Raw genomic sequence first — 25,983 nt, forward strand, 5'->3', positions numbered from 1 at the left:
TTGCGGGGATTGGTGTTGTCACCTATTTTATTGACTTTGCCCACATTACAGTGTTTATTACAAACCGTAATGAACGAATTCATGGGCAAGGCTGGAATGTCTAAGTTATTCTTGTCTGTGCAGTAAAGTAGGTGCTTTAAACATTTAACTTCCTACGTAATGTGTTTTGTTCTTGTTAATGGTTCTTTATTTTGACAGTTCAAAAATGTCCAGAAATGACAAGGAACCGTTCTTTGTGAAGTTTTTAAAGTCTTCTGACAATTCTGAATGTTTTTTTAAAGCTCTTGAGGTAAGAGTAGTTGAAAACCCCGTTTCATGTTGTTAATTCATTTTCTTGTTTTTAATGTTTTTGATTTATTGGGCTTTTTATGTGTTATTTACAGCTTCACAATCGTTTTATCTTCATTAATATAGATATACCATTGTTAAACGTATTTTTTAATTCATGTAAGTATATTATGTATTTGGGGCATTGAAATCTATTACGTCATCTTTATTGAAAGTGGCAGACATGCTGTTCTTGGAAATTACGTTGCTTTTTTATTTTACTTATTTTATTGTCTAGTAACCAGAGTATATTTTGTGTGCTGAAAAAATTTGAGTCAGTCATGTACTGGTTACACTTCATTTTTTGGTTAATTATTAAGAGTATGTTTTATTATGTTCAGTTAATATGGGATGACGTGTCGGCGTAGTGTACAGCCTTGCTCACAGATCCCGGCAGTATCAGCGTGTCCTAAGAGTTTGTTAGAAATGCAGAATCTTGGGCCCCAACTCAGACTTACCAGTTACAATCTGCATCTTTAGATCCTCAGCATGAATCCTGTGTATATTAAAGTTTAAGAAATAGTGTTGTAGCTGTTTTTTCTTCAAAGTTCATTCACTCATGAAATACTTATTGCTTGTCCATTATCTGATAAGCACTGTACTTGGGATAGATCAGTGATCAGAGCAGGCAGAGATCCGTTCTTTCTCAGAGCTTACATTCCATTCTAGCAGGAGGAAATAGACATTAGTCAGACATGATAAGGCAATGAACTGTGTAGTATGTGACAAGATGCTGAGTGCTATGAAAAGAGAAAGAGAAAAACAGGTGAAGGGTCCTAGAGAATGTTTGTTGGAGGAGAAGGGAAAGTTACTATTTTAAATAGAATGATCAGAATTGGCTGTATGGAGAAGATAGTAGTTGAGATAGTTAGCCAGCCATGTGGATGTCTGGGGAAGACAACTTCAAACAGAGGGAACAACAATGCACAGGCCCCTGGGAAAGTGCTTGGAGTGTCTTTCCAACTTGAGCGTGGCTATAGTGTACTGAGCAAGGGATGGAGGAAGAATGTTAAGAGTTGCTTCAGAGAATAAGAGTAAAGAGTCATGTTCAGCTTTGTGGGCCATTTAAGGATTTTGGCTTTTTCCTTCAATGAGGTGGAGAGCCTTTGGTGGGTTCAAATCACAAGGAGTAACTAATTTGACTTAATTATTTTACAAGGATCATTCTGAGTATTTAACTTCAAGATTTGTTCAGAAAATATTGCAGTGCTTACTGGGTGCCAGGATATGGTGGCAAACAAGATAGGTCATGAAACTTCATTCCTATAAGGGAGAGAGACAAAAACTATATATAATATCAGTGTTATTTTTCTTCATAAAATAGAGGGAAAGGGTATTTTAGAAAACATGATCAGGAAAGGCATCTCTGAGAAAGTGACATTTGAGCAGATCTGATTGAAGAGAGGGATCAAGTCAGGTAAGCCCCGGGAGAAGAGTATTCTAGGCAGCAGGAGCAAGAGCAAAGCCCCTTACCTTAATGAGGTCCTGCTTAGCTTGTTCGAGGCCTAGCAAGAAAGCAGGAGTGGCTAGAGAACAGGCCAGAGGGAAAGGTGTAGAGGGTAAGGGTGGGAAGGTAAGTACAGCCCTGACTCTGTGGTCTTGTTGGCCGCCATAAGAAATGTGGATTTTATTCTCTGTGTGTTGGGAAGCTGGTAAAGGTTTTTGAACAGAGGGTGACAAACCTGATTTGTATTGTTAAAAAGGTTACTGGCTGCTGTGTGGAGAGTAGATTCAGGACAAGAGAGGCAATTTAGATAAAGAACCGCTTTCAGGGACTTCTGCAGAGGTCTCAGTGAGAGACGATAGGAAATTTCAGTAGGGAAAAGGCTGGATTTGGGATGGATTTTTGAAGGTAGAATTTATAAGACTTAAATACATGTGAATACTATCAGATACATTCTCATTTCCTTTTTCTTTCAGTCAATAAAAGAGTTCCAATCAGAAGACTATCTTCAGATTATTACAGAAGAGGAGGCATTGAAAATAGAGGAGAGTGATAGATCGCTTTATATCTGCGATCCTTTTAGTGGTGTTGCCTTTGATCACCTCAAAACGGTTTGTTAAATTTTAGTGTGTTCCTTCATAGTCTGTTTAGTTTGTTTTTGCTTCAGAGGACGTAAGTTCTTTCTGATCATGAAGTATTATGAAAATTATGAACAGAGAGGAATCTTTTGGTTTTGGGAGATGAATAATATTTTTAAAGACTAATTTTGTTACAGTAGGCTTTTGCATGTAGTTTTTATATTTCTGGGTATTTAACTTCACTTACTATAAGTGAACCCTATAAAACAGTAATGAAAGACTTCAGTGATGGAGTTCTACTGTACTTAAACTCAGTTTGATTGCAAGATGTTTCAGGGAGAAATAATAAAGAGTAGGAAAAGATCTCTGTGTAATGCTTGGTTACTATCTCTCTTGTGTGCTGTTGCATGTTCTTTTTAGTACCTGTACCTTTTATACGGTCTGGAAAATTAAAAGATGACAAGAAGCATTTGGGGGATGAATGTTGCTTATATACCAATGAGCCATCTTACTTCTTTTTGTTGAATCTAGAGTCTACTGACTCACTACTTTTTTGGTGTCTGGACAAGAGAGAAGCATTGAAATAAGAGTAAACTGGTTGTAATTCCATCCAGTTTCCAAAGAAGTGATTCTTGTTTGAAGGAGAAGAAAACATAGAAGAGTAGGTAGATGCAGTAACTATTACGATTTATGGAAGGTCTGTACCCACAGTTGCCAAAAGCATTGTTGGTCTTACCCTCCTTTTGGAAATAACACTGCTTGTCAGATAGAACCAAAGCATCAAAAACTTAGTTTTCTTATGAATGACCAAAAAGATAGTAATTTACCCTCTAGATATTTGAGTCAGTTGCGCAGTGGTAACTTTGGCAGCTGTAGGCTTCTTAATATATCTTGAGTACACACAGGACTGCTGCCTTTCTTAACTCAATTATCAAAGGATATGAAAGGTCATTTTTTGAGTATCCTACAGTATCTTAAAAGAAGACTTTGAGAACCTTCTTTGGAAAGACATTGAGTTGCACAAAAAGTGTCTGAAGCACAAATGTAGAAAGTACCTCGAATAATATTTTTTTGGTGACAGTAGGTATTTTAGAGGGGTTATTTAGGGTTTAATACTTTTAAACATTTTTGGCTGGGTGCTTCATTTGAAAGGATATTTCCTAATTATTGTAGGTTATGATTATTACTCATACACCCCTACCATTAAGATTGTGTTTATTTCAAAGATTAACATTTTTATGACAGTTCTGAGCGAGCATGGCTCTGGAGTGTATTTCTTTTAATAGCTGCCTCATTTGATTGCATGCATGCACCCGTGTGTGTGTTTATTTAATGTGTAGTTAGTGTACCTGAGAAATTGTATTGTGGTCTTTTTTTCTTGTAACAGTTTGGTGATTTTTCTGTAGTACTCATCAGCTTCCATAAAGAATTCGTAAATAATACAGAATGTAGTTTTATAAGACTGAAGGTATTTTCCTACTTATGAAACTTTTTTTTATAGCTTGGCTGCAGAATTGTTGGTCCTCAAGTAGTCATATTTTGTATGCACCACAACCGATGTGTCCCAAGAGCTGAACATCCGGTTTATAATATGGTTATGTCTGATGTAACTGTATCTTGTACAAGCCTGGAGAAAGACAAAAGGGTAGGTGTTGAGAGGAAAATCATGATCTATGTATATATTTCCACACTCAGTGTTTCACTGCACAGGAGACACTTAGGAAGACATTGCACTTGGTATTCCTGACTTACAGCAAACTCAGTATACAACAGTGTATATCTTTTTTTTCTCTTTTTTAATCAAATATGGTGAAATCTTACCAAAAACTGGTTAACTGAATTTTAAGGGAGACTCACTTTTTCCCTACACAGTCTATTTTTGTAGAGAAAAATCACATTTTGAATCACATTTTATCCACCATAGATGTTTAGTCTTTTTAAAAAAGGGATTCTAAGAGAGGGAAATGTATGTATATTTTATATATATAATTTAGATGTTTTAAAACATCTAACATTGTTAATTAAAAAGCACCATAGTTTAGTTAATTTATGGAGCTGAAAAAAATAAATATAGGAAAGTAAGGTATAAATAAAGGTAATTATAATTCATATTTATCTCATTTCAGAAAAGTAATTTGGTTAATGATGTTAACGTTATTGTGGTAGGAAACATCTCTGCCTTCAAACTAACAACAATGAAAGATATTTATAGGATATTGTATAAAAATGAAAATGATACTGTTTGTTTTAGTATTCATAATATATTTTTCTTTTGGGGCTACAGGAAGAAGTTCATAAATATGTACAAATGATGGGTGGACGCGTATACAGAAACCTTAATATATCAGTAACTCATCTTATTGCAGGAGAAGTTGGTAGCAAGAAATACTTAGTTGCTGCAGGCCTAAAGAAACCTATTTTGCTTCCTTCTTGGATAAGAACGCTTTGGGAGAAGTCACAAGAGAAGTAAGAAAGACATTTAGATATTTTCTAGATTTGAAAAAATGATACATTCAGTCATCTTGGCATATTTTGGGGGTTTTATGATATCCTCTTTGTTGTTATTCAGGGACAAAAATGGGGTCATTACTCTTTTCTCCAATGAAAACAAAAGAGCAGAATCTACAAGCTCTTATTATCAAGTTGTAAGTTGATAGGTAGAATGGGCTCTGGGTTTAGATTTAACTACAATAGAAGAGATGCTTTGATAATATAAAATTGCTTTCAGCAATAAACATTTATAAGATAGTTAAGAAAATCAGTGGCAACTGTAGCTCTTGTGTTGTATTATCCTTCAGTAGTGTGCCCATATTTTAATATGGAGAGTAAATTAGCCGTTTTGGCAGTTGTATTCCCTCCCAAGAGGGCATGTGTAGGGTTGAATATAGATAAGTGTAAGCCATTAATTAAGATGTGATCACCCAATAAATGTTCATTGAGCCTATTTTATGGACTGGCCTGAGCTAGGCGTTATGTACAGAGTGAGCAAAGCAGCATAGTGTCCCTGCCGTTGGGGGGCTTTAAGCCTATTTCAGGGGGTAGAGTTGGGTTTCCCCTAACATTAGATTAACAAACATAAGTCCAGGGTCCATGTTTGAATTAAATAGGTATTTTCTACGTCTTCCTCCCAGCACATCCTAGACACGTCTTCCCATTGCCACCCGCATTCCCAGCCTGTTTCATCACATCTGCCTAGCATGACTGTAAAATAATAATGTATTTTTGTTGGTGTCCTGCCAAAAATCAGTGTATATTAATTATATAGTGTAACAGGATAAAAAGTTCATTTTTCTAGAGACAACCAAAGAGCCATTGGGCTTTTTGAGTAGGGATTCAGACTTAAAATTTTGGAAAATATGCCACTTTGACTAGCATGGACTTAGAGTTAATGAAATGTATATATTTTCCTTTAGAACAGTTTGATTTGAAAGACTTTATCTGAAACATTAATCTTTACTAGAGACATGATGTTGAGCTACATGAGCAATTAGTGTAATTCTGAGTGTCGATTCCCCTTTTAAAAATGATTAAAACTCTAAAGAATGAGGAAAGCATTAGCAATGTTTCTGTCATTTACTATTATTCTGGTACATATTTAACTACCTGATATATTTAATATGTTAATATTTTTCTTTTTATTATTTGTTTTCCTCAGAAAAATAGCTAGATATACTGATATAAGCATGGAAGATTTCAAGTGTCCTATTTTTCTTGGTTGCATTATCTGTGTGACTGGATTGTGTACCTTAGACAGGAGGGCAGTTCAGCAACTCACAGTTAAGCATGGAGGTCAATACATGGGCCAGTTGAAAATGAATGAATGTACACACCTTATTGTACAAGAACCAAAAGGTAAAACTGTGTTTCCTAAATGGACAAATGCAAACTTTTCTCTAGTAGTTAACATTTAAAAATATTCACAGAATAGCTTCTACTTCTAATGTGTCATAAATCTAGTAGGATTATTTTTCTCCCTAAAATCTTATCAGGGTAGTTTGGTTCATAATCTGTAGAAAAATTACACAACTATCCTAGCATTAATCCAAGTCAGTGAATAAATATTAAAAACAAATTTCCAGTGGTATTTTATATAAATTTATTATCCTATTCTTTTTAAGTCCCCTGCACAGTTACCAAATAACTTAAAGAAATAAGAAATTTGTATGAATAACAAGAAAACTGATAGATGTAGCTAAATGGCGTTTCTTTCTAATGACAAATTTAGAAGGGTTGGCTTATTTTTAACTGAATGAATCAGCTTTACTGAATGAACTCTTAAGTTTTAACTTGGAAGATACACCTCGCAGAACATGAGGCAATTAAAAGAAAAATAATACATTGTGAATAAGAACAATTCTTTGAAATTGCTTTTAATTTTGGTGTTTTGTTACCTTTATATATATTCTAGAGGATATTTTTTACCAGTAGTCTTAAAATACATTAAATATACTGTTAGTAATATATTAAATATGCTTTTATTGTCTCTGTCTATAGTGTGTTTTTGTAAACTGGAGAAGAAACAAAAATTAGAAAAAAAATTGTTAAAATCAGTTGATTTATTCTTAAGTTAGAAGTTTGGTTATGGCCAGTTAACGGTGTAATGATTATGGGTAGAGTTATAACTGTTGTTGATTTCCAAATCTGAAAGCAGTTCATCTCTTGGCTCTCAAGTATGTTCAAAAAAAATCTTGTGTATTATCATTTGCTATATATTGACTTCAATTTCACTAGGATACTATTTCAAAATACATTGTGTTAAAATCTCTTTTTAAGGCAATAAAAGATTTATATTTTCAGTATGATTTATCTACTTACCTATCTATCCTGGACTTGAGGTAGAATCCTGATAGGTATAGTCTGTTTAAAGCTGATATTTTTTTATATTGTAAACATGTACATTTTTCACAGTTTTATGTAGTCTTTTTAAAACCATGTAATTTTGTGAGTAATCATGTTACAAATTAAAAAACTGGTATAAAGAAATTTATGTACGCAATACTCAAACCGAGTCTAATATTATTTAAGTTACCCCATAGTTGTCTCTGTCTCTGCAACTTTGCAAAAGATAAACCCTCTCACATACCACATGTATTTACACAACACAAAGAAGATATATAGTTGGGTAATAACCTAAAATATTACTTCTTAATACGCTGTGTCACATTGTTCAAAAGTAAGAGTAATTACTGGTACCTTTAATTTTTTGTCTCAGGTGGGTTTTTTTCATAACCTGTCAGTATGAATATTTCTGCAAAGAGATTTTTAATGGTTTGCGTTTCCCTCTCTTTCTTAATGAACATGATAGGTCAGAAATATGAATGTGCCAAGAGATGGAATGTACACTGTGTGACCACAAAATGGTTTTTTGACAGTGTTGACAAAGGTTTTTGTCAGGATGAATCCATATACAAGACAGAACCTAGGCCAGAAGCGAAGATTATGCCTGATACTTCGACTCCTGCTGGCCAGATGAACACAATTGATAGTAAGTGTCATTGGATTAAAATAAACCATCACTTTTAAGAGAGTTTTCTATGTAAGAACTAATCGGTTAAGAGGACCAGTGAGATACAGTAAGGAATTCCATCTTTCCTTGCTGTACTTCTAGGCATAATTGTATAATAAAATAACCAAATTGTATAAAAATTAGCCCATAACTCCTGATACTTCTTTTTTTCATAGTTGCATACTTGCTTTCATACTCTGACATATGCAAAAGATGATTAAAGAAATTAAGAACCTAAAGAGTTTTTTTTTAACTTGACTGACATTCAAATATTAGTATTTTTTCCTTCCATTGTTTTAGATCATCTGTATTCATGTAGAATTTAAAACTATTCCTGTTTTGTAGATGCCATTTTGGTAATTTAGCAAATGTTACAAATTTTTAAGTGTATTTTTTATTGAGGAGTAGTTGATATACAATATTGTATTGGTCTCAAGTATACAACACTGATTCAACACTTACCCACATTAGTAGTAAATCCTTACCCCAGCTAGTGCAGTTAGTATGTGTCAACATAGGAAGATGTTTATAGAATCATTGGCTATATTCTCCATGCTATACTACCATCCCTTTGACCAACTTACATTATGATTGAGAATTTTGTGCCCCTTTGTCTCAAATCCCCTCCCCACCCATCCACGCTCACCTCTCCCCACAGGCCCTTCCCCATGGTAACCACCAGTCCTTCTCAGTGACTACGGAGACTACTGCTTTGTTCATTTGTTTTGCTTTGTTTTTAGATTCCATGTAAGTGAAATCATACGGTATTTTTTTTCTGTCTGGGTTATTTCACTTAGCATAATACCCTCTAAGTCCATTCATGTTGTCACAAATGTCAGGATTTCTTTCCTTTTGTATGACAATTTTTTTTTCTTTTAATGTAATCTTCCTGGACCTTAAAGCCAGCAACTTCAGATTTTTGTTGGAAGCAAGCCACTGTTAAAAACATTTAAATACATTTTCATTTGAATATGATCTGAACCTTAGTTTCATTTTCCCTTTTCATACTTGGCCACCAAGATTTCAGTAAAAACATTAAAACATTTGAATATTCTTTTGGAAATTTTTCATAGCACCTTGTATATAAGAAAAGTTAATTTACAGGAAAATATGTAATCATAATTAATTTTACCTCTGTAAATTTATACATCTTTGTTCAATATGTAGGTCATACTCTTTCAGATGCCAGCCATATTTCCACCATCAGTGCAAGTTGCATAAATGAATCAATATGTAATTCAGTTCTTAATGGCAAAGTGGAGGCTACACTTGCAAATCTAGAAAGTCTGGATGTCAGTGCATTTCAAGCACCTGAAGATTTATTAGATGGTTGTCGGGTATGTCTTTATTATGCAATACACACAGTAAGAAAATAACATACATTAGTACTCCCTAGCCTGACTTTGAAGACCCATCAGATTTGGGCTTGCTCCTTATCAGCATAAGCCCTCCGCTCTAGCTCAGCAGTTGCTGTCATTGGGCCATGTCCATCCTTAGCTGTCAGGGTCCCTCTGCCTGGGATGTACCTTCCTCTGTCATCCTTCAGAGTTCGTGTAATTTTTCACCTCTTCTCTGAACACTTCTAACTATATTAATCTTTTCATCTACTGTATTTTGAGAGCTCTTCATTTCTGAACCACTTAATGGATTTTTATTTATAGCTATTAAGTGTTATACACAGTGCTAATCATTTCATATATATTGTTAGTATGTTGTGTATCTCATTTAATTGCCACAAGTAAATCTAAAGTGGGTATTACCCTGAGGCTGGCACCTAAAGAGGATTAAGTTTCTTGTTCAGAGTCACACAGACATTAAGTAGCTAGCCATAAACTCCAAAACCTGTATTCCTCACCTTTAGGCATAATGCTTTATTTACTATCTCTTGGGCTATTGAATCTTTTAGTACACGACTAACTATCTAATAAACACCTGATGGAAACATCAGATGTTGTAGATCTCCTAGAGTTGCGTACTTACTTAAAATATTCCTTCTTTTAGAAAGAATGGGTTATGTTTTATTCTCAATGAATAACCAAGATTTAACCCTATTTTATTGTTAAAAAAGTAAATTGGGCAAATTGCCTTATCCTGCTGTGCTTTTAAAACTTACCAGCTTACTGACAGAACAAAAGTGTCTTGTATAATCTTTTATCCTAGATTATACTAATTTCAGACAGGACTTTCAGTTACTCTTTACTTATAGGAAATACGTGATTCCTAGTTTTCATTTAAAATATATCCTGATAATGGAGGTGATTTAGTTTAGAATATAAATGCAGTCAGGAATAGATTTGTCATTTTTAGGGAAATTTTTAAAACATTACAAAAAAAAAGATGAAAGATATTTTTATATTGATTAGATTGGTTTAAATATCTACATGCTGATAATTAAAAATAAATTACTACATATATATTATTCTGAAGACATGCTTAGCCTGTTGGCTTAAATTTTCTTGTTTAGTCAACTCTGGAAAAGAGATCTCAATTTATAAGTAGGAAAAATGGTTCAAAGAGCCTAAGTTGCCATGGTCATCACTGGCAGCTGAACCAAATTATAAGCCTAGATTTTCTGCATTCAGATATTTAATTCCAGTTTATTTCTAAATTTACTTCAAAGTTTACACGTAGTGAGATCTTTACAATATAAGAAGCTATCTGCATTTTAGAAAGTGCTATGCACTAATATTTAGAAGATAATAGAATTTTACCTTCTATTTTATTTAAAGCCTCAAATTACTAAGTGTCTGCTGTGAAGAAGAATAATGCTATGGGACTGAAGAAGTGAGAAAGAAATCAAAGATTTGGAGTTGTTATAATGAGTTTCAGAATGTACTGCAATTCTTAATATATCTTAAAATGTATATGAGACTTCTTTTATTTATACACAATGGATCCAGATACGTGTTTTTAATGAATATGTTTCTATTGAAGTAAAGTAACCACCATAAATGCATCATTCTAAAAGTAAACACGTTCTTTCTTTGCAGATATATCTTTGCGGTTTCAGTGGGAGAAAGCTAGATAAACTCAGAAGGCTTATTAACAGTGGAGGTGGAGTTCGTTTCAATCAGCTCAATGAAGATGTAACTCATGTTATTGTGGGAGATTTTGATGATGAATTGAAGCAGTTTTGGGATAAATCAGCCCACAGGTTTTGTCAGTTTTTTAGTTCAAAGCCATTTCTATTTTTAATGGTTTTTCTTAAAAATGCATATCCATATAATTATGAAAACTGCATGGCAAGTGGGGTGATGGTCTTTATAGTTTAAACTAATATGTAACTATGTACTATTTTTATAGGCCTCATGTAGTGGGAGCAAAATGGTTGCTAGAGTGTTTTAGTAAAGGTTATATGCTTCCTGAAGAGCCATATATTCATTGGAACTACCAGCCAGTGGAAATTACAGTTTCAGATCAACCTGCAGTTAAAACAGCCCTTTTAAAAAAACCCACCAGCTTCTCTCAGAAAGACATTGCTTCTAATGAAAAGCATAAGCAAACTGATGAAGATCTGCTCTCTCAGTATGTAAATAAACTGCCAATAGGTAAGAAATAATTGATTAGTATTTATAGTATTAAATATTTTAGCAGAATACATACATAGGTGATTTCTGTCAGGTTTACTGGATTTTGAGTTAGACTAAACTTTTTCTAAAAGTTTTATGTTTTTCTAGGATAGGGAGTTCATTCTGAGCCCTCTGACCCCCTCTTCTCTCCTCCGCTCACCAGCTCTGCTTTGATCTGTTTTACATACCAGTATCACTTGGTTTGTGTGAATTGGTAACAGCATGAGCTTTTATTGGAACCTTGTTGGCGAATGCCTCTTACCTGGTTCCTTGGTCTTTGGTGCATATGGTGCCACCTTAGTGTGTAGTCCCCCCAGGGTGGTAAGGGAATTTGCTGGTGAAGAGTTGTGAGCATTTCTTAAAATTTATTATGAAATATATAATACATGCAAAAAATATCAAGAGTAATGTGATGAATAACCATATATTACTGTCTAGCTATAAAAAAATAGAATATTCCACTATGCCAAAAGTCTCTTGGGAGGGAATCCTTCCCCCTTTGCTTACTAGTGTAAATGTATATATATGTGTAAGCAGTATATGTACTCTTTCATTTTGTGTATATTTTAACTTGGATGAATGATACATGGTGTGTATTCTTTTGGTATCTACCCCCCAACATGAGAGAACTCATCTAATCCATGTAACTGATTATGACTATACCATACTGCCATATGAACATGAATATATTGTGATTTATCTGTTTTCCCACCCAGGGACATTTTCACTGTGCCCTTTTTTTTTTTTTTTTTAACGAGTACTAATGGTATTGCTGAGACTATTCTTGAAAGGAAGGAGCAACACACAGCAGCAATTCACCGGAGAATTCCGCTTTATTAGGGAAATGTGCTGGGTTATATAGGAAGGGGCATGGGGTGATTGTGGTGTTACTTCTATGGGGCTGGTGGCTATTGGCTAGGTGCTGGGATTGGGAGGGGGGCGAGAGGTGATTGGGGTTCAGGTGGCGCCGGCAGGAACCGAGGACCCGGAAGAGAAGCCGGAAGTTCGCCATCTTACGGGTGGGGGCCCTTCATTCCCCCCTTTCTCCTCTATGGGGTTGTGGACGTTGCTTTCTCTCTGACTGCTTCCTGCTGAACGGGGGCGGAGAAGGGAGTGAGGGCTTGAGGATTGGGAGGAAAGGGTTGATAGGACTCCCCACAGTAAGGACGAGTAGATGTGGACTTCTTCAGGTTGGAAATCAATGAAGGTTCCCTGTAACCATAGGTCAAGGACTTGTTGATTACAATGGTACCAAGAGGATATGGGTGCCAGAAGCCAGGCGTCTGCGGCAAGTGTTTCCAGGACCTGTTTCCAGGGGGGAGAGGGGTCCATCTCAGCGTGTGGTGAGGAGGTCACATGAAGGTGAGGGATCTTCTGTGGCCAGAAGCTGGTAGTTCCTGAGTAAAAGCTGGTTGAAAGTTTGATTAGAGATTTTACCAACTTGGGATTTGATAAACTTTACTATACAAGGCAAGAAGAGACAGGCAAGAAGAATGATTATTATAGGGCCTGCAATGGGCCACAGGCAGGTGAGGAAGGGGTTTGTTAGTATTGAAGAGAATGGGTTGGAATTGGAAGCAGAGTGGAGGCTGGAGGCAAGGTCGGTAAGCTTGGTGATGTCAGTTTCTACAATGCCGGATTTCATTGATGTAATAGCAGCATTCCTCTCGAAGGAAGACGCAGGTGCCGCCCTTTTCGGCTGTAAGCAGATCTAAGGCCCACCAGTTTTGAAGGATGACTTTAGCTAGCGAAGTGACCTGTCTTTGGAGAGAGGCCAGGGAATCAGCAGTGGATGTCAGGGCCCCCTCAAGTTTGGCGTTGAGATCTCTAATTGCCCATACAGAGTGACCCAAGGCTCCCCCTGAAAATCCTGCCCCAATGGCTGAGGTGGCTAGGGATGCAGAGAATAACTGGGTGTGGACCTTCCCATTTTGGGGTGAGAGAGGGCCGATCCTCTGGCAGCTTATAAAACACTAGTTGGCCGGGCTGTAAGACAGGAGGATTTTGGGAGGCGGATGGATCAGGAAGGAGCCAATCCTGATATTTCCACAATTCAGTGCAGAGGAGAGAGAGTAGCGGAAGGGCCATATTGGGAGGAATTGGTCCTTTGTAGGAAGGGAGCCCCAGGGGTAGAATCGGGCAGCCGTACATGATCTCAAAGGGCGACAAGAAGGAAGGTTTCTTTGGGAGGGCCCGAATGCGGAGTAGATCTAAGGGAAGTAAGGGAACCCTGTCAAGGTGTAGTTGTAGAGATAGTTTGGTCAGGATGTCTTTTAGAGTCCTATTGGTTCTTTCTACTTTTCCCAAAGCCTGTGGTCGATAAGGACAATGTAAATGCCAGGGGTGCGATAGCGAGTTGGAGAGGTTCTGGATAATTTGGGCAGTGAACTCAGGGCCGTTATCTGATTGGAGGGAAGTGGGCAACCCGACCTTAGGAAAGATCTGGGTGAGGAGGATAGAGGCAACCACGGACGCTCGTTTGTTAGTGGTGGGGAAAGCTTCGACCCATCCTGAAAATGTATCTACTAACACGAGTAGGTATCTGGTACGCCGTATGGGGGGCATGTTAGTGAAGTCTATTTGCCAATCTGCGGTGGGGACATTACCCCTTGCTTGAGCTGGGAAGGTTCGGTCCTTGAGTTGGGTATTAGGGTTAGTGCATTGGCAGATGGTGCACCTGCGGGTGATTTGGTCAAGTAGGGTTTTGTCTTCAGGAGAGAGAGAAAAAAAGGATTGTAAAAAATGGATCAAGGATTGGGGGCTAGGATGGAACAGATCGTGTAAGAAGCGGAAGAGAGACTCTTTGTCCTGGAAACAGAGGGTGTCTTGTGATAAGGCTAAAACCGCAAGGGCAGACGGATTGCTGTCTGGCGTTTCTTCTGATAGGGCAACTGACCGGGCTACTCTGTCAGCTTTGTTGTTACCTCTTGCAATGGGGGAGTCATCCTTTTGATGTGACTTGCAGTGGACTATACCCAGTCGGTGTGGGAGTTTTGAAGCCTCTAGGAGTTTAGTTATTAAGGCTGAATTAGTGATGCAATTTCCTTTTGTGGTGAGAAGGCCTCGTTCTTTCCATACTACCGCATGAGACAAGAGAATGTGGAATACGTATTTGGAGTCAATGTACAGTGCGAGAGACGTGTCGCGGGCCAGAGTGCAAGCTCTGGTGGCTGCAATGAGTTTGGCCTGTTGATTGGTTGTACTGGGGGGTAGGGCTCATGCCTCGATGATGTCTTCGAGGGAGACTACTGCGTATCCTGCGTCGTGGGTACCCCCATGTTTAAAGGAGGACTCATCAGTAAACCAGATGAGTTCAGAGTGTGAGAGGGCTCCTTCGGAGATCGTGGAATGGCATGTAAGGAAGTTGTGAAGGGCTTCTAGGCAATCAGGCAAGGGAGTATGAGGAGAGTAGGGTAGAGGAATAAGAGTGGCCGGATTCAGGGGCTGGCAGGGGAGGAAAGAAATGTCTGGATTTTGGAGGAAAGAGGACAGTAAGGTCAGGAGTCTGGAGGGAGGGAGAGTCTGTAAACTTTTGTAGGTTAAGAGGTCCTTTAGGTGATGTGGGGACAGAAAGGTAAGGGGCGCCCTGAATGTTAGTTTATGAGCTTCTTTCTGCAAGAACTGCCCAGCAGCTAATGCCCATAGGCAGGGGGCCCATCCCTGAACTGTGGGGTCTAATTGCTTGGAGACATAAGCTACTGGGGCAAAGGATGGGCCATAATATTGGCCTAGGACTCCTAGTGCTTGACTGGACCTTTCATGGATGTATAATGAGAAGGGCTTCGACAAATCAGGAAGATGGAGAGCTGGGGCTTCCACAAGGGCATGACGGAGCTTAATGAAGGAGTGTCGGGGTGAGGAGGATAATGGTTCTTCAGGGGGGCCCTTGCTGAGGTCGTATAGGGGTCTTGCCAACAGGGAGAAGTTAGGGATCCACGCTCTAAAATACCCAGCTAGGCCTAGAAAGGAAAGGATTTCTGTTTTGGTTTTGGGAACAGGCAGGTCAGAGAGGAGTCGTTTTCTGTCTAAGGTAATGGACTTTCTTTGTTGAGACAGAAGGAATCTGAGGTAAGTGACAGAAGGGGAAGAGATTTGAGCTTTGACGGGGGATACCCGGTAACCTCTGGAAGCCAGAAGGTTAAGTAGGGAGGCAGTATCAAGTTGAGACTGTTCCCACGAGGGACTGCAGAGTAGAAAATTGTCCATGTATTGTAATAAGGTGGACTCGGAGAGATCATGATGAAACTTTTTGAGGTCCTGAGCTAGGATCTGTCCAAAAATATGGGGACATTCTCGGAAGCCTTGTGGCAAAACTGTCCAAGTGAGTTGTTCAGAATGTCTTGTATATGGGTCCGTCCAGGTGAAGGCAAAAAAATCTTGGGAGGAGGGGTACAGAGGGATAGTGTCCTTGAGATCTGGGACTGAGAAGTAGGAGGCCAAGACAGGGATTCGCGATAAAAGAGTGTATGGATTTGGAACCAAGGGATGGATAGGGACGACGGCCATGTTGATGAGGCGAAGGTCTTGGACAAGGCAGAAAGATCCGTTGGCTTTTTTTAACAGCTAATATGGGGGTGTTAAACGGGGACTGAGTGGGTATGAGATAATTTTTGTTTAAAAGATCTTGAATAATGGATTGAAGGCCTATGAGGGCTGAAGTGGTTAGGGGGTATTGGGCCTGGCAGATATACTGAGAGGGGTCACGTAATTTGATAGAGGCAGGAGGACATAGAGCCACGGAGGGGCTGGTAATGTCCCAAGCTTTGGGATTTACAGGGTGTATGACGGCAGGACTGGAGCTTTCATTCGGTAGAGGGGGGTTGTCGGCTATGAGGGCCAGTAGAAACGGAGTACTGGGGGCTGTGGGAATGGATATAGTTATGGAAACGTGGAGGAGAGAAAGGATGTCCCGTCCTAGTAAAGGGATGGGACACTGGGGCATAACCAGGAAGGAGTGGGAGAAAGGTATGGGATTGTCTTGGATTGTGCATAAAAGTGGGGGGGTTTAATGGGAAAATCTGTTTACCTCCTACGCCGACCATAGGAGTAATGGCTGGCGTGGTAGGGTCCCGGTATTCTCGCAAGACCGAGAAGGTGGCTCCTGTATCTAAAAGGAAGGAGATGGGGCGACCGTCTTCTATTAAAGTAATCCTGGGCTCCTGTTTGGTGATGGAAGTGGTCGGGCGAGAAGCCCCCGGGCCCCATCAATCTTCTTCTGCCAGCCCCACTACGGCGGGCTTAGGATGGGGGTTGTTCGTCCAGCCTCCCCTTCGGGTGGTTGGGCAATCAGACCCCCAGTGGCCCTTTTTGTGGCATATGGGGCATGGGATGGTAGAAGGTCTGGGGGAGGGGCACGCCCTTGACCAATGTCCTTTCCGCAGTTGAAACAAGCTCCTGGGGGGGGCTTGTTTTTAGAGGGGCGCCCAGGTTGTGGTTTTATCAGCTGAGCCAACATTTGGAAATTGGCCTGATCAGCCTTTTGTTTATGGCGTTCTTTCTCCTCCTCCCAGTTATGGAAGACTTTAAAGGCCACTGTTAGGATCTCAGTCTGTGAGGTAGTGGGGCTAACTTTTTGAGTTTAGCTTTAATGTTGGGGTAGCTTTGAGCTAGGAAGTATGTCATAAGGACATGTCTTCCGTCGGGTGTTTCTGGGTCCAGGCTGGTATACTGTAATAGGGCTTGAGTGAGTCTAAGAACTCGAAGGGAGTTTCCTCCCTCCTTTGAATTATGTCTTGGAGCTTTTGAAAATTGACTACTTTACGAGCTGCCTTTTTCAGACCTGTTATTAAGCAGGAGGCGAAAATATCTTGAGAGTGGAGACCCATGGCGGTGTTATAATCGCAGTGTGGGTCTTGTTCAGGGACAGCAGTGGGGCCAGGGGGATAGGTGGGGTCAGTCCTGTGGGTTTCGGTAGCGTGTGTTTGGGCAAAGTCCCAAACTCATCTACGCTCTTCAGGGAGGAGGGTATTGGCCAGGAGCATGAAAATGTCATGATGTGTGAGGCTGTAAGACTGGAGGGTCCATTGAAACTCCCTGATGTATGTCGTCGGATCAGTGGAAAAGGAACCTAGGCGTTTCTCAAGTTGGGCTAAATCTCCTAGGGAGAAAGGGACGTGAACGCGCGCAATGCCTTTGTGTCCCACCACCTCCCAGAGGGGGGCAATAATTTTGGGAGGCCTGTGGGACCGAGTCAGAGGGGGACTGAAGGTTTCTGGCCCAGTCTGTGGGGGAGAGACAGGTGATAGGGGCAAGGATGGAGGAGGCTCCTGGGACTTAGTTAGAGGGGGGCTGAAAGGCTCAGGCTCGATCTGCATGGGGGGGAGGCAAGGGGGACGAAGGCAGAGGGGGTGAGGTAGGGGAGGAGATGGTGGTGGAGGAAGGGGGAGGGGCTGTTGTAGGAGAGGAGGAGGAAGGGAGAGGGCGGGAGGCTTCTGCAGGGGGGGAGGAGGTGGAGGCAGCTGCGACATCCGTGGTGGAGGAAGGGGGAGGGGCTGTTGTAGGAGAAGAGGGGGAAGGGAGAGGGCAGGAGGCTTCTGCAGTGGGGGAGGAGGTGGAGGCAGCAGCAACGGCGGAAAAGGGCAGAGGGGTTGTAGGAAGGGGAGGGGTCGAAGGGGAAGCCTGCATGGCGGAGGTTCGTAGGCTGGGTCAAAGTTAATCGAATAGGGACTGGGAGTGTGTGGACGGGAAGGAGACGGCTTGCAGGCTAGGAGAACTTGGGGCAGGGAACAGGTGGTGCAGATGCTGGGATTTTGAGCTAGGAGGCGAAAAGCTTCGATATAGGGAATCTCCTTCCATTTTTTCAGGCGCTGGCAGTAGTTAAAAAGATCGTGAGTGATGTTAGGATCAATAGTTCCCCCTGCGGGCCATTGGTTGTTATTGTCTAGGGGGTATGTCGGCCAATCTTGGGAGCAGTATTTACGGAAAAGTTTTGGTTTTATATCAGGGAGAGGGTAGCTAGAAGCTTTAGCAGGCATTCAAGAGGTGAACTTTCAGGGAGGGATGAAGAGGCTCCCATGGCTAAAGGACAGAGGAGGAAACAATCAGGGGAAGACAAAAGGAGATCATCGGACTGGGAGCAGACCACAAGGAGACAAAGGGCGTCCCCGATGATCCTTGGTGGTCTGCGGAAACTCGTATACGAGTCGGAATTTCTTAGGAAGTGTGGGTCATCACCCAGACTTCTCTAAGAAGGCAGAGTGCCGGAGTCACGAGGAACCTAGTACTAGGAATTTTCGGCAGAAGGAATGGAAGAGGGAGGGGGGGTAAAGGGAGCGTACTCATCTGCAAAGGAGTCACCTCATTTATAGCTGTTGGAGGAGGGGCCTGAGGGTCCGCCGCAGCCGTGAAGGCCTGAGGCGGGGAGAGTTCCCTCCTCGTTCCCGAGCGTCAGGGCCTTGCCGGACAATCACGGTCAATGGCACTGCGATAGCTCGGGGAAGAGCGGCCCACCCTGGGGAAACTTTACCCAAAGAGTTTCAGCACTAATGAAAGGAAGGGGCAGTGAGTGCGTTTAGGACTGTCGGAGGAGGGGCCTGAGGGTCTGCCGCAGCCGTGAAGGACTGAAGCGGGGAGAGTTCCCTCCTCGTCCCCGAGCGTCAGGGCCTTGCCAGACGATCACAGTCAATGGTGCTGTGATAGCTCGGTGAAGAGTGTCCCGCTCCATGGGGAAACTTACCCAAAGGCCAAAGAGGAGTGGTGAATGTGAGGAGCCAGCGCCGGAAAAAGAGGACGAGGGCAAGCTGCTGCTGGTGTCGGGGGGAAGACGGTGCCCAGTTGGGGTGTCCCGTCTCCCAGGTTTCGGCACCAATGAAAGGAAGGAGCGACACACAGCAGCAATTCACCGGAGAATTCCGCTTTATTAGGGAAAGGTGCTGGGTTATATAGGAAGGGACATGAGGTGATTGTCGTGTTACTTCTACGGGGCTGGTGGCTTTTGGCTAGGTGCTGGAATTGGGAGGGGGGGTGAGAGGTGATTGGGCTTCAGGTGGCGCCGGCAGGAACCGAGGACCTGGAAGAGAAGCAGGAAGTTCGCCATCTCACGGGTGGGGACCCTTCAGTTCTCATGCATGTCTCTTGTGCAAGCGAGCAAGAATTTTTCTTGGGTGGGCATGGTTGGTTGATGGGATGTATATCTTCAGCTTTGTTACACAATGCAGATTGCTTTCTGAAGTATTTGTCCTGCTTTACCACTTTATACTAGAACAACAATGAGTAAGGGATCCTGTTGCACCCACTTTCAACATTATTTCTCTTAAGGGTTGAGATTTTTGCCAATTTGATGGGTCTATAGTAGGATCTTATTGTGGTTTTAATTTCATAACTGATTACTAATACAGTGGAGTGTCTTTTTGAGTATTTTTTTGCTGTACCATTTTAAGGTAGTTGGATTTTTTAGTCTATTCCTTTGTGGTTTGTGCTTTTCTATTTTATTTAAGCTTTCCTACCCTAAGGTAAAACTATTCTTACATATAATTTTTAGGAGTCTTGCTTTTTCACATTTATGTCCTCAATCCATGTACAATTGACTTTTTAATTCAATATAAAGTGGTCAAATTATGTTTTATACGTTTGGATAATTACTTGTTTTCAGTATGTTTTATTGCATAGTACACCTTTTCTCTACTAATTTGCTGCTGTTATTTATTAAGGGTCTATTATGTGGGGATCTCTGTTTAGTCTTTCTGTTCTGTTTCATTGCAATACCACTCTGATAAACTTCCCTTTGATTATTTGCTGGTATAAAAATGAAATATTCTGATATTGATCTTAAATTTTGTATTAATTTGAACTTTCCTGTAGAATATTCTGTGTATTGAACATTTCTAAATTGTGGTAAAATATACATAAAATTCATCATTCTAACCATTTTTAGGTGTACAATTGAGTGATATTAATTATATTTTCATTGTTGTGCCACCATCATTGTCATCCATCCCAGAACTTTTTTGTCTTCTCAAAATGAAATTCCAAACCCATTAAACAATAACTCCCCATCCCTCCTTCCAGCCAGTCCCTGGCAACCATGATTTTGTTCTGTCTCTGAATTTTGACTGATTTAGGTAGTTGATATAAATGAATCATACAGTATTTGTCTTTTCTGTATCTGGCTTGTTTCATTCAGCGTAATATTTTCAAGTTTCATCCATGTTTGTGCATATGTCTGAATTTCATTCCTTTTTATGAACAGTGTCCCATTGTATGTATATACCACATTTTGTTTAACCATCTGTCAGTGGACAAAGGTTGTTTGAACCTTTTGGTTATTGTGAATAATGGTGTTGTGAACATTGGTGTACAGGTATATGTTCACTTCCCTGCTTTCAGTTCTTTTCCATATATCCCTGGAATTGATGGGTCACATGGTAATTCTGTGTTTAATATTTAAGAAGTTACCATCCTGTTTTCCACAGTGCTGTATTCCAATTTGCTTTCCCATAAGCAGGCCAGAGGGACTTAGATTTCTCCACGTCCTTGTTGATATGTTTTGGGTTTTGTTGTTTTTGTTTAGCTTTGTTTAGAAAAGCCATCCTAGTGGATGTAAAGTGTTGTCCCATTATGGTTTTGATATGCATTTCTGTGATTAGTTATGGTGGGTGTCTCTTCATGTGTTTTTTGTCCAACTGTATATCTTCTTTGGAGAAATGTCTATTCAAGTCCTTTATTTTTTAACTGGGTTCATTTTTTTGTTCTTGAGTTGTAGGATTTGTTTATATACTCTGATTATTATTCCTTCTCAGATAATATTTGCAAATATATTGCATTTCACAGGACCTATATTGTTATATTATGTAGCATTTTTGTAATTGATTCAAAATACTTTCTGATTTTATCTTTGGTTTATGAGATATATAGGAGGTAGATTTCATAAATGTTCTGTGCTTCAGAAAAATGTTTTCTCTGATTGCTTGGAGGTTTCTGTACATGTATATGATTATCAAGTTTTATCTGCTCTATCTGTATTAATGAAGTAGATGTGTTAAACTTCACTGCAATGGTGGCTTTATTAGTTTCTCCATGTTGTTCTGTCAAATTTTTTTATATGAATTATTACATGGTGATCCTCATTTTCCTAATTTTGTTTTATTTATTTTTACTTAAAATCCATTTTGTCTGATATTAATATGGCTATCCCTGTCTCATATGGGTCAGTTATTTATTGAGTATAGACTTACTTTAAACTGCAAATTTGTTCAGTTTCCATTTATTACTATTTATCATGTATTTTTATTACTTTCTATACCTTATTTTGTGCTTTCTGTTTGTCCCATTCTTCCCATGCTTCCTTGTTGTTAACATTTTTGCCTTTTGGGTAGTTTGAGCTTGCCCCTTACTACCCCACATCCCACTCCCGAGTTCTTATCTTTACCCATATTGATTTGGAAGTAATGTATACTACTTATTTTTTCAGTGATTACCCTTGGAACTTTAGTGTGCATCGTACCTTAAAATCTGAAGTTCATCAGAATTTTTATCTTGTTTAGAATAATAAGACACTTTATCTTCAATGCCACTACAAACCACACCTCTCTACAGATGAACTTACTAATATACTCACCTTAAAGTGGTTTTGTCTAGTATTTTCATTCTTTTTTTATCTCAAAATTAAACATTGTTAGTGTTGTTTTATGTGACCAATATTTATTTAGATTTACCAACATGTTTAACTTATTTCTTTGTTTCCCATTCCTTGTTAAATCTGAGATCTCTCTTGTGGAGTCATTTTCTTTCCTCCTAAAATCTCCTTTAGAAATTCCTTCAGTTTCTGTTAATGTCTTTATTTTACCTTTGTCCTTCAAAGGCAGTTCTGCTAGGTATACAGGCCTGGATAGTTACTTTGTCTAAGCTCTTGGAGGTATTATTTCCTTGTCATATGTTTCCTTGGCTACTGGATAAGTTAGATTGTCACTCTTTTGTAGGAAATCTATCTTTTTGTCTCTGGCTCTTTAACATCTTCCTTTTATTTTTCATGTCCAAGATTTTTACCATTTATTTTTCCTGCTTGGAATTCATTGTGATTTCTGAATCTGAGAATTCATTTTTTCCTTTGTGATAAAAAAATTTCATGTATTATCTCTTTGAATATTGCTTCCCCTTTATTCTTTATATTCTCTGATTGTCATTAACTCTGTGTATGGGTCACTTAACCTGTCCTTGTATTCATTTTTTTTTTGTTTGTGATTTATTGTGTGTAATTTATCAGGTTTTCCTTAGAAATCACTATTTCTCTGTTCAACTGTTGTGTAATATGTTTATTCTCATCCAAAGTTTTTTTCAGTTCATAGAAGTTCTAGTTCTTCTAATAATCAGTTCTGTATTCATGTTTTTCGTCTTTCTTTATTTCTTGAAACACTGAACCTATTATAACATTGGAATGGAGGGGAGGGGTAATTTTCTTAATTGTTGTTCATGGTGCCTGATTTCCTCGTGTGTTTTGTAGTATTTCTTAAAAGCTCATTCTTATTAGTAGGACTCTGAGAGTTCTAAGAAGCTTGGGGTGAGAATTTGTTCCTCCAGCAAAAATTCATATTTAAATGCCCCCTCCCCCTGACCCAAAGCCAAAGTCAAATGTACTTGTCATTTCCTCTTGCAGGGTAGACTTTTTGTTGGTGATAGTTGACTGGTTTTGGTCTACATTGCTACTGAAGGCATTTCCCTTTAGGGTGTCTGGGTCTGTTACCTCAGGGTATGCTGTGCCTCACTGCCCCAAAAGGATTGACTGCTGTCCCTGCATGTGATAACTATAAACTCTGTGGTTCCAGATTACTGCCAAAATAGGTTCAGGGTAGCCATTAGCTTTAGTAACCAGTAATGCTCTGGATTCATACTGCTGCTTCATTTTTTAGTCCTTGAGAATCTCCCTGGCTTTATTAAAAAATCAGCTGTGTGAGGGATTTCTCAAGATGGCAGTGTGAGTAGGGCAGTGGAAATCTCCTCCCAAAGCCATATATATATATTTTGAAAATAAAGGAAATAAATCTATTCCTAAAAGAGAGACCAGAAGATACAGTACAACAGACCGGCTACATCCACATATGTGAGTACTCCACATCTCATGAAAAGGGTAAGACACAAAGCCATGACCCTGTGAGACCTGAGCACTCGCCCCACCCCAGCTCACTGGCAGGAGGAAAAGAATCAGAGTGGGGAGGGAGTGGAAGCACAGGACTGCTAAATAACCAGCCCTAGTAATCTGCACCGGGAGCACAGACACACATTGCATGGTGTACTAGAGAAGTGGGAAAGTAAAATCTGAGACTGAGACTATGAACAGGTCCCTACAGCCAGCTGCTCTGGGACAAAAGAAAAGTGAGCTCTTTAAAAGTCTTAAAGCATAAAGGTTTAATAGGTAGACAAAATCATCGTGGAACACTCAGCCCAGCAGGCTGGGAATTCTAAGGAACCTCAGGCACCCTAACATCCTGGGTGGCAACACAGCTCCGAAGAACCTCACGGTAATAAGCAGCCTGCCATTCATTTCCCCCAGCCGGAACTGTAAGCAAACCGGCTGACCCGCCATCGCTGTGGACCAGCTGGAAGTAGCCACATCTGCAGCAACCACACAAAGTCTTCTCCCAGCGTGCAGCTAACCCAGAGGCTGACCCCTGCGTGTAGCTTCCCAGTACACACAGAGGAAGCCAGCTCAAAGTCCATAAGGCACAAAGGGCACCGTTATCACAGGAGAACACAGAACGCTCGCCTACAACCTGCTTCAGTGCCCTAGGCTATCTCAAGGGCCGCCCCACCCACTGCAGCTCAGGGGACTAACCCAGAGACTGCTCCCTGTGTGCTGTCAACCAGCACAGGCAGTGGAAAAGGGCAGCATGACCAGCAAGCAGGAAAAGACTTTGTTCTCACAGCTGACACACAACGCCAGTCGCCAGCAATCACTTCTATCACCTTGAAAAGGCAGAAGAACTTGGTGTAATCCAAAATCACTGAAACTCCAGAGAGAGGGCCTAGTGAAATGAATACAACTAATCTTCCTGAAAAAAAATTCAAAATAAAACTCAAAACCATGCTGATGGAGCTGCAGAGAAATATGCAAGAGCTAATGGATGAGTTGCAGAAGGAGGTAACAAATGAAACAAACAATGGAAGGATTTAAGAGCAGACTGGATGAGGTACAAGAGACTGTTAATGGAATAGAAATCAGAGAACAGAAACACAGAGAAGCTGAGGCAGAGAGAGATAAAAGGATCTCTATGAATGAAATAATATTAGGAGAACTGTGTGACCAATCCAAACGGAACAATATTCCCATCATAGGGGTACCAGAAGAAGAAGAGACAAAAAGGGATAGAAAGTGTCTTTGATGAAGTAATTGCTGAAAACTTCCCCAAGCTGGGGAAGGAAATAGTCTCTCAGACCATGGAAGTCCACAGATCTCCCAACACAAGGGACCCAAGGAAGACAACACCAAGACATATAATAATTAAAATGACAAAGATCAAACATGAGGACAGGGTGTGAAAAGCAGCCAGAGAGAGAAAAAAGATCACCTACAAAAGAAAACCCATCAGGCTCTCATCAGACTTCTTAACAGAAACCTTATAGGCCAGAAGAGAATGGCATGAACCAAGAATACTATATCCAACAAGATTATCATTTACATTTGATGGAGGGATTAAACAATTTCCAGATAAGCAAAAGTTGAGGGAATTTGCCTCCCACAAACTACCTCTACAGAGTATGTTAAATGGGCTACTCTAGATGGAAGTACTCCTAAGGCTAAATAGATGTCACCAGAGAAAATAAAATCAAAACAAAGAAAGCAGACCAACCAAATACTAACTAAAGGCAAAAAATAAAATCAGCTATCCACAAAAGCAGTCAAGGGAAACATAAAATGTACAGAATAAAACACCTAACATATAAAGAGTGGAGAAGGAAGAATAAGAAGGGAGAGAAATAAAGAATCATTAGACTGTTTATATAATAGCATAATAAGTGAATTAAAGTTAGACGGTTAGATAGTAAAGAAGCTACCCTTGAACCTTTGGTAACCACAAATTGAAAGACTAATTGAAAGACTACAATGGCAATAAGTACATATCTATCGATAATCACCCTAAATGTAAATGGACTGAATGTACCAATCAAAAGACACAGAGTAATGGATTGGATAAAAAAGCAAGACTCATCTCAAACCCAAAGACATACACAGATTCAAAGTGCAGGGATGGAAAAAGATATTTCATGCAAACAATAGGGAGAAAAAAGCAAGTGTTGCGGTATTAGTATCAGACAAAATAGACTTCAAAACAAAGAAAGTAATGAGATGAAGGATATTACATAATGATAAAGGGGTCAGTCCAACAAGAGGATATAACCATTATAAATACCTATTCACGCAACACAGGAGCACCAACGTATGTGAAACAAATACTAACACAAAGAAAGGGGGATATAGAATGCAATGCATTCATTTTAGGAGACTTCAGCACACCACTCACTCCAAGGGACAGATCAATGAGACAGAAAATAAGTAAAGACACAGAGGCACTGAACAACACACCAAAATAGATGGACCTAACAGACATCTACAGAACTCTACACACA

At 39.8% G+C, this 25,983-nt stretch overlaps 1 protein-coding gene across 3 annotated transcripts in view; it reads left to right on the forward strand.

Moving 5' to 3' along the window:
- Positions 1 to 25,983, forward strand: part of TOPBP1 (DNA topoisomerase II binding protein 1) — a 67,331-nt gene that overhangs the window by 595 nt on the left and 40,753 nt on the right. For all 3 annotated transcript variants that reach the window (XM_073232404.1, XM_073232405.1, XM_073232406.1), the window contains exons 2-10: positions 199 to 289; positions 2,248 to 2,382; positions 3,851 to 3,994; positions 4,634 to 4,815; positions 6,005 to 6,201; positions 7,655 to 7,834; positions 9,023 to 9,192; positions 10,846 to 11,009; positions 11,159 to 11,403. In XM_073232404.1, the coding sequence (XP_073088505.1) occupies positions 206 to 289; positions 2,248 to 2,382; positions 3,851 to 3,994; positions 4,634 to 4,815; positions 6,005 to 6,201; positions 7,655 to 7,834; positions 9,023 to 9,192; positions 10,846 to 11,009; positions 11,159 to 11,403 (1,501 nt within the window). In that variant the 5' untranslated portion in view covers positions 199 to 205. The remainder of the gene's footprint in view (positions 1 to 198; positions 290 to 2,247; positions 2,383 to 3,850; positions 3,995 to 4,633; positions 4,816 to 6,004; positions 6,202 to 7,654; positions 7,835 to 9,022; positions 9,193 to 10,845; positions 11,010 to 11,158; positions 11,404 to 25,983) is intronic.

This window comes from Manis javanica, chromosome 3 (genome assembly GCF_040802235.1).
Source record: "Manis javanica isolate MJ-LG chromosome 3, MJ_LKY, whole genome shotgun sequence".
Taxonomy (NCBI): Eukaryota; Metazoa; Chordata; class Mammalia; order Pholidota; family Manidae; genus Manis; species Manis javanica.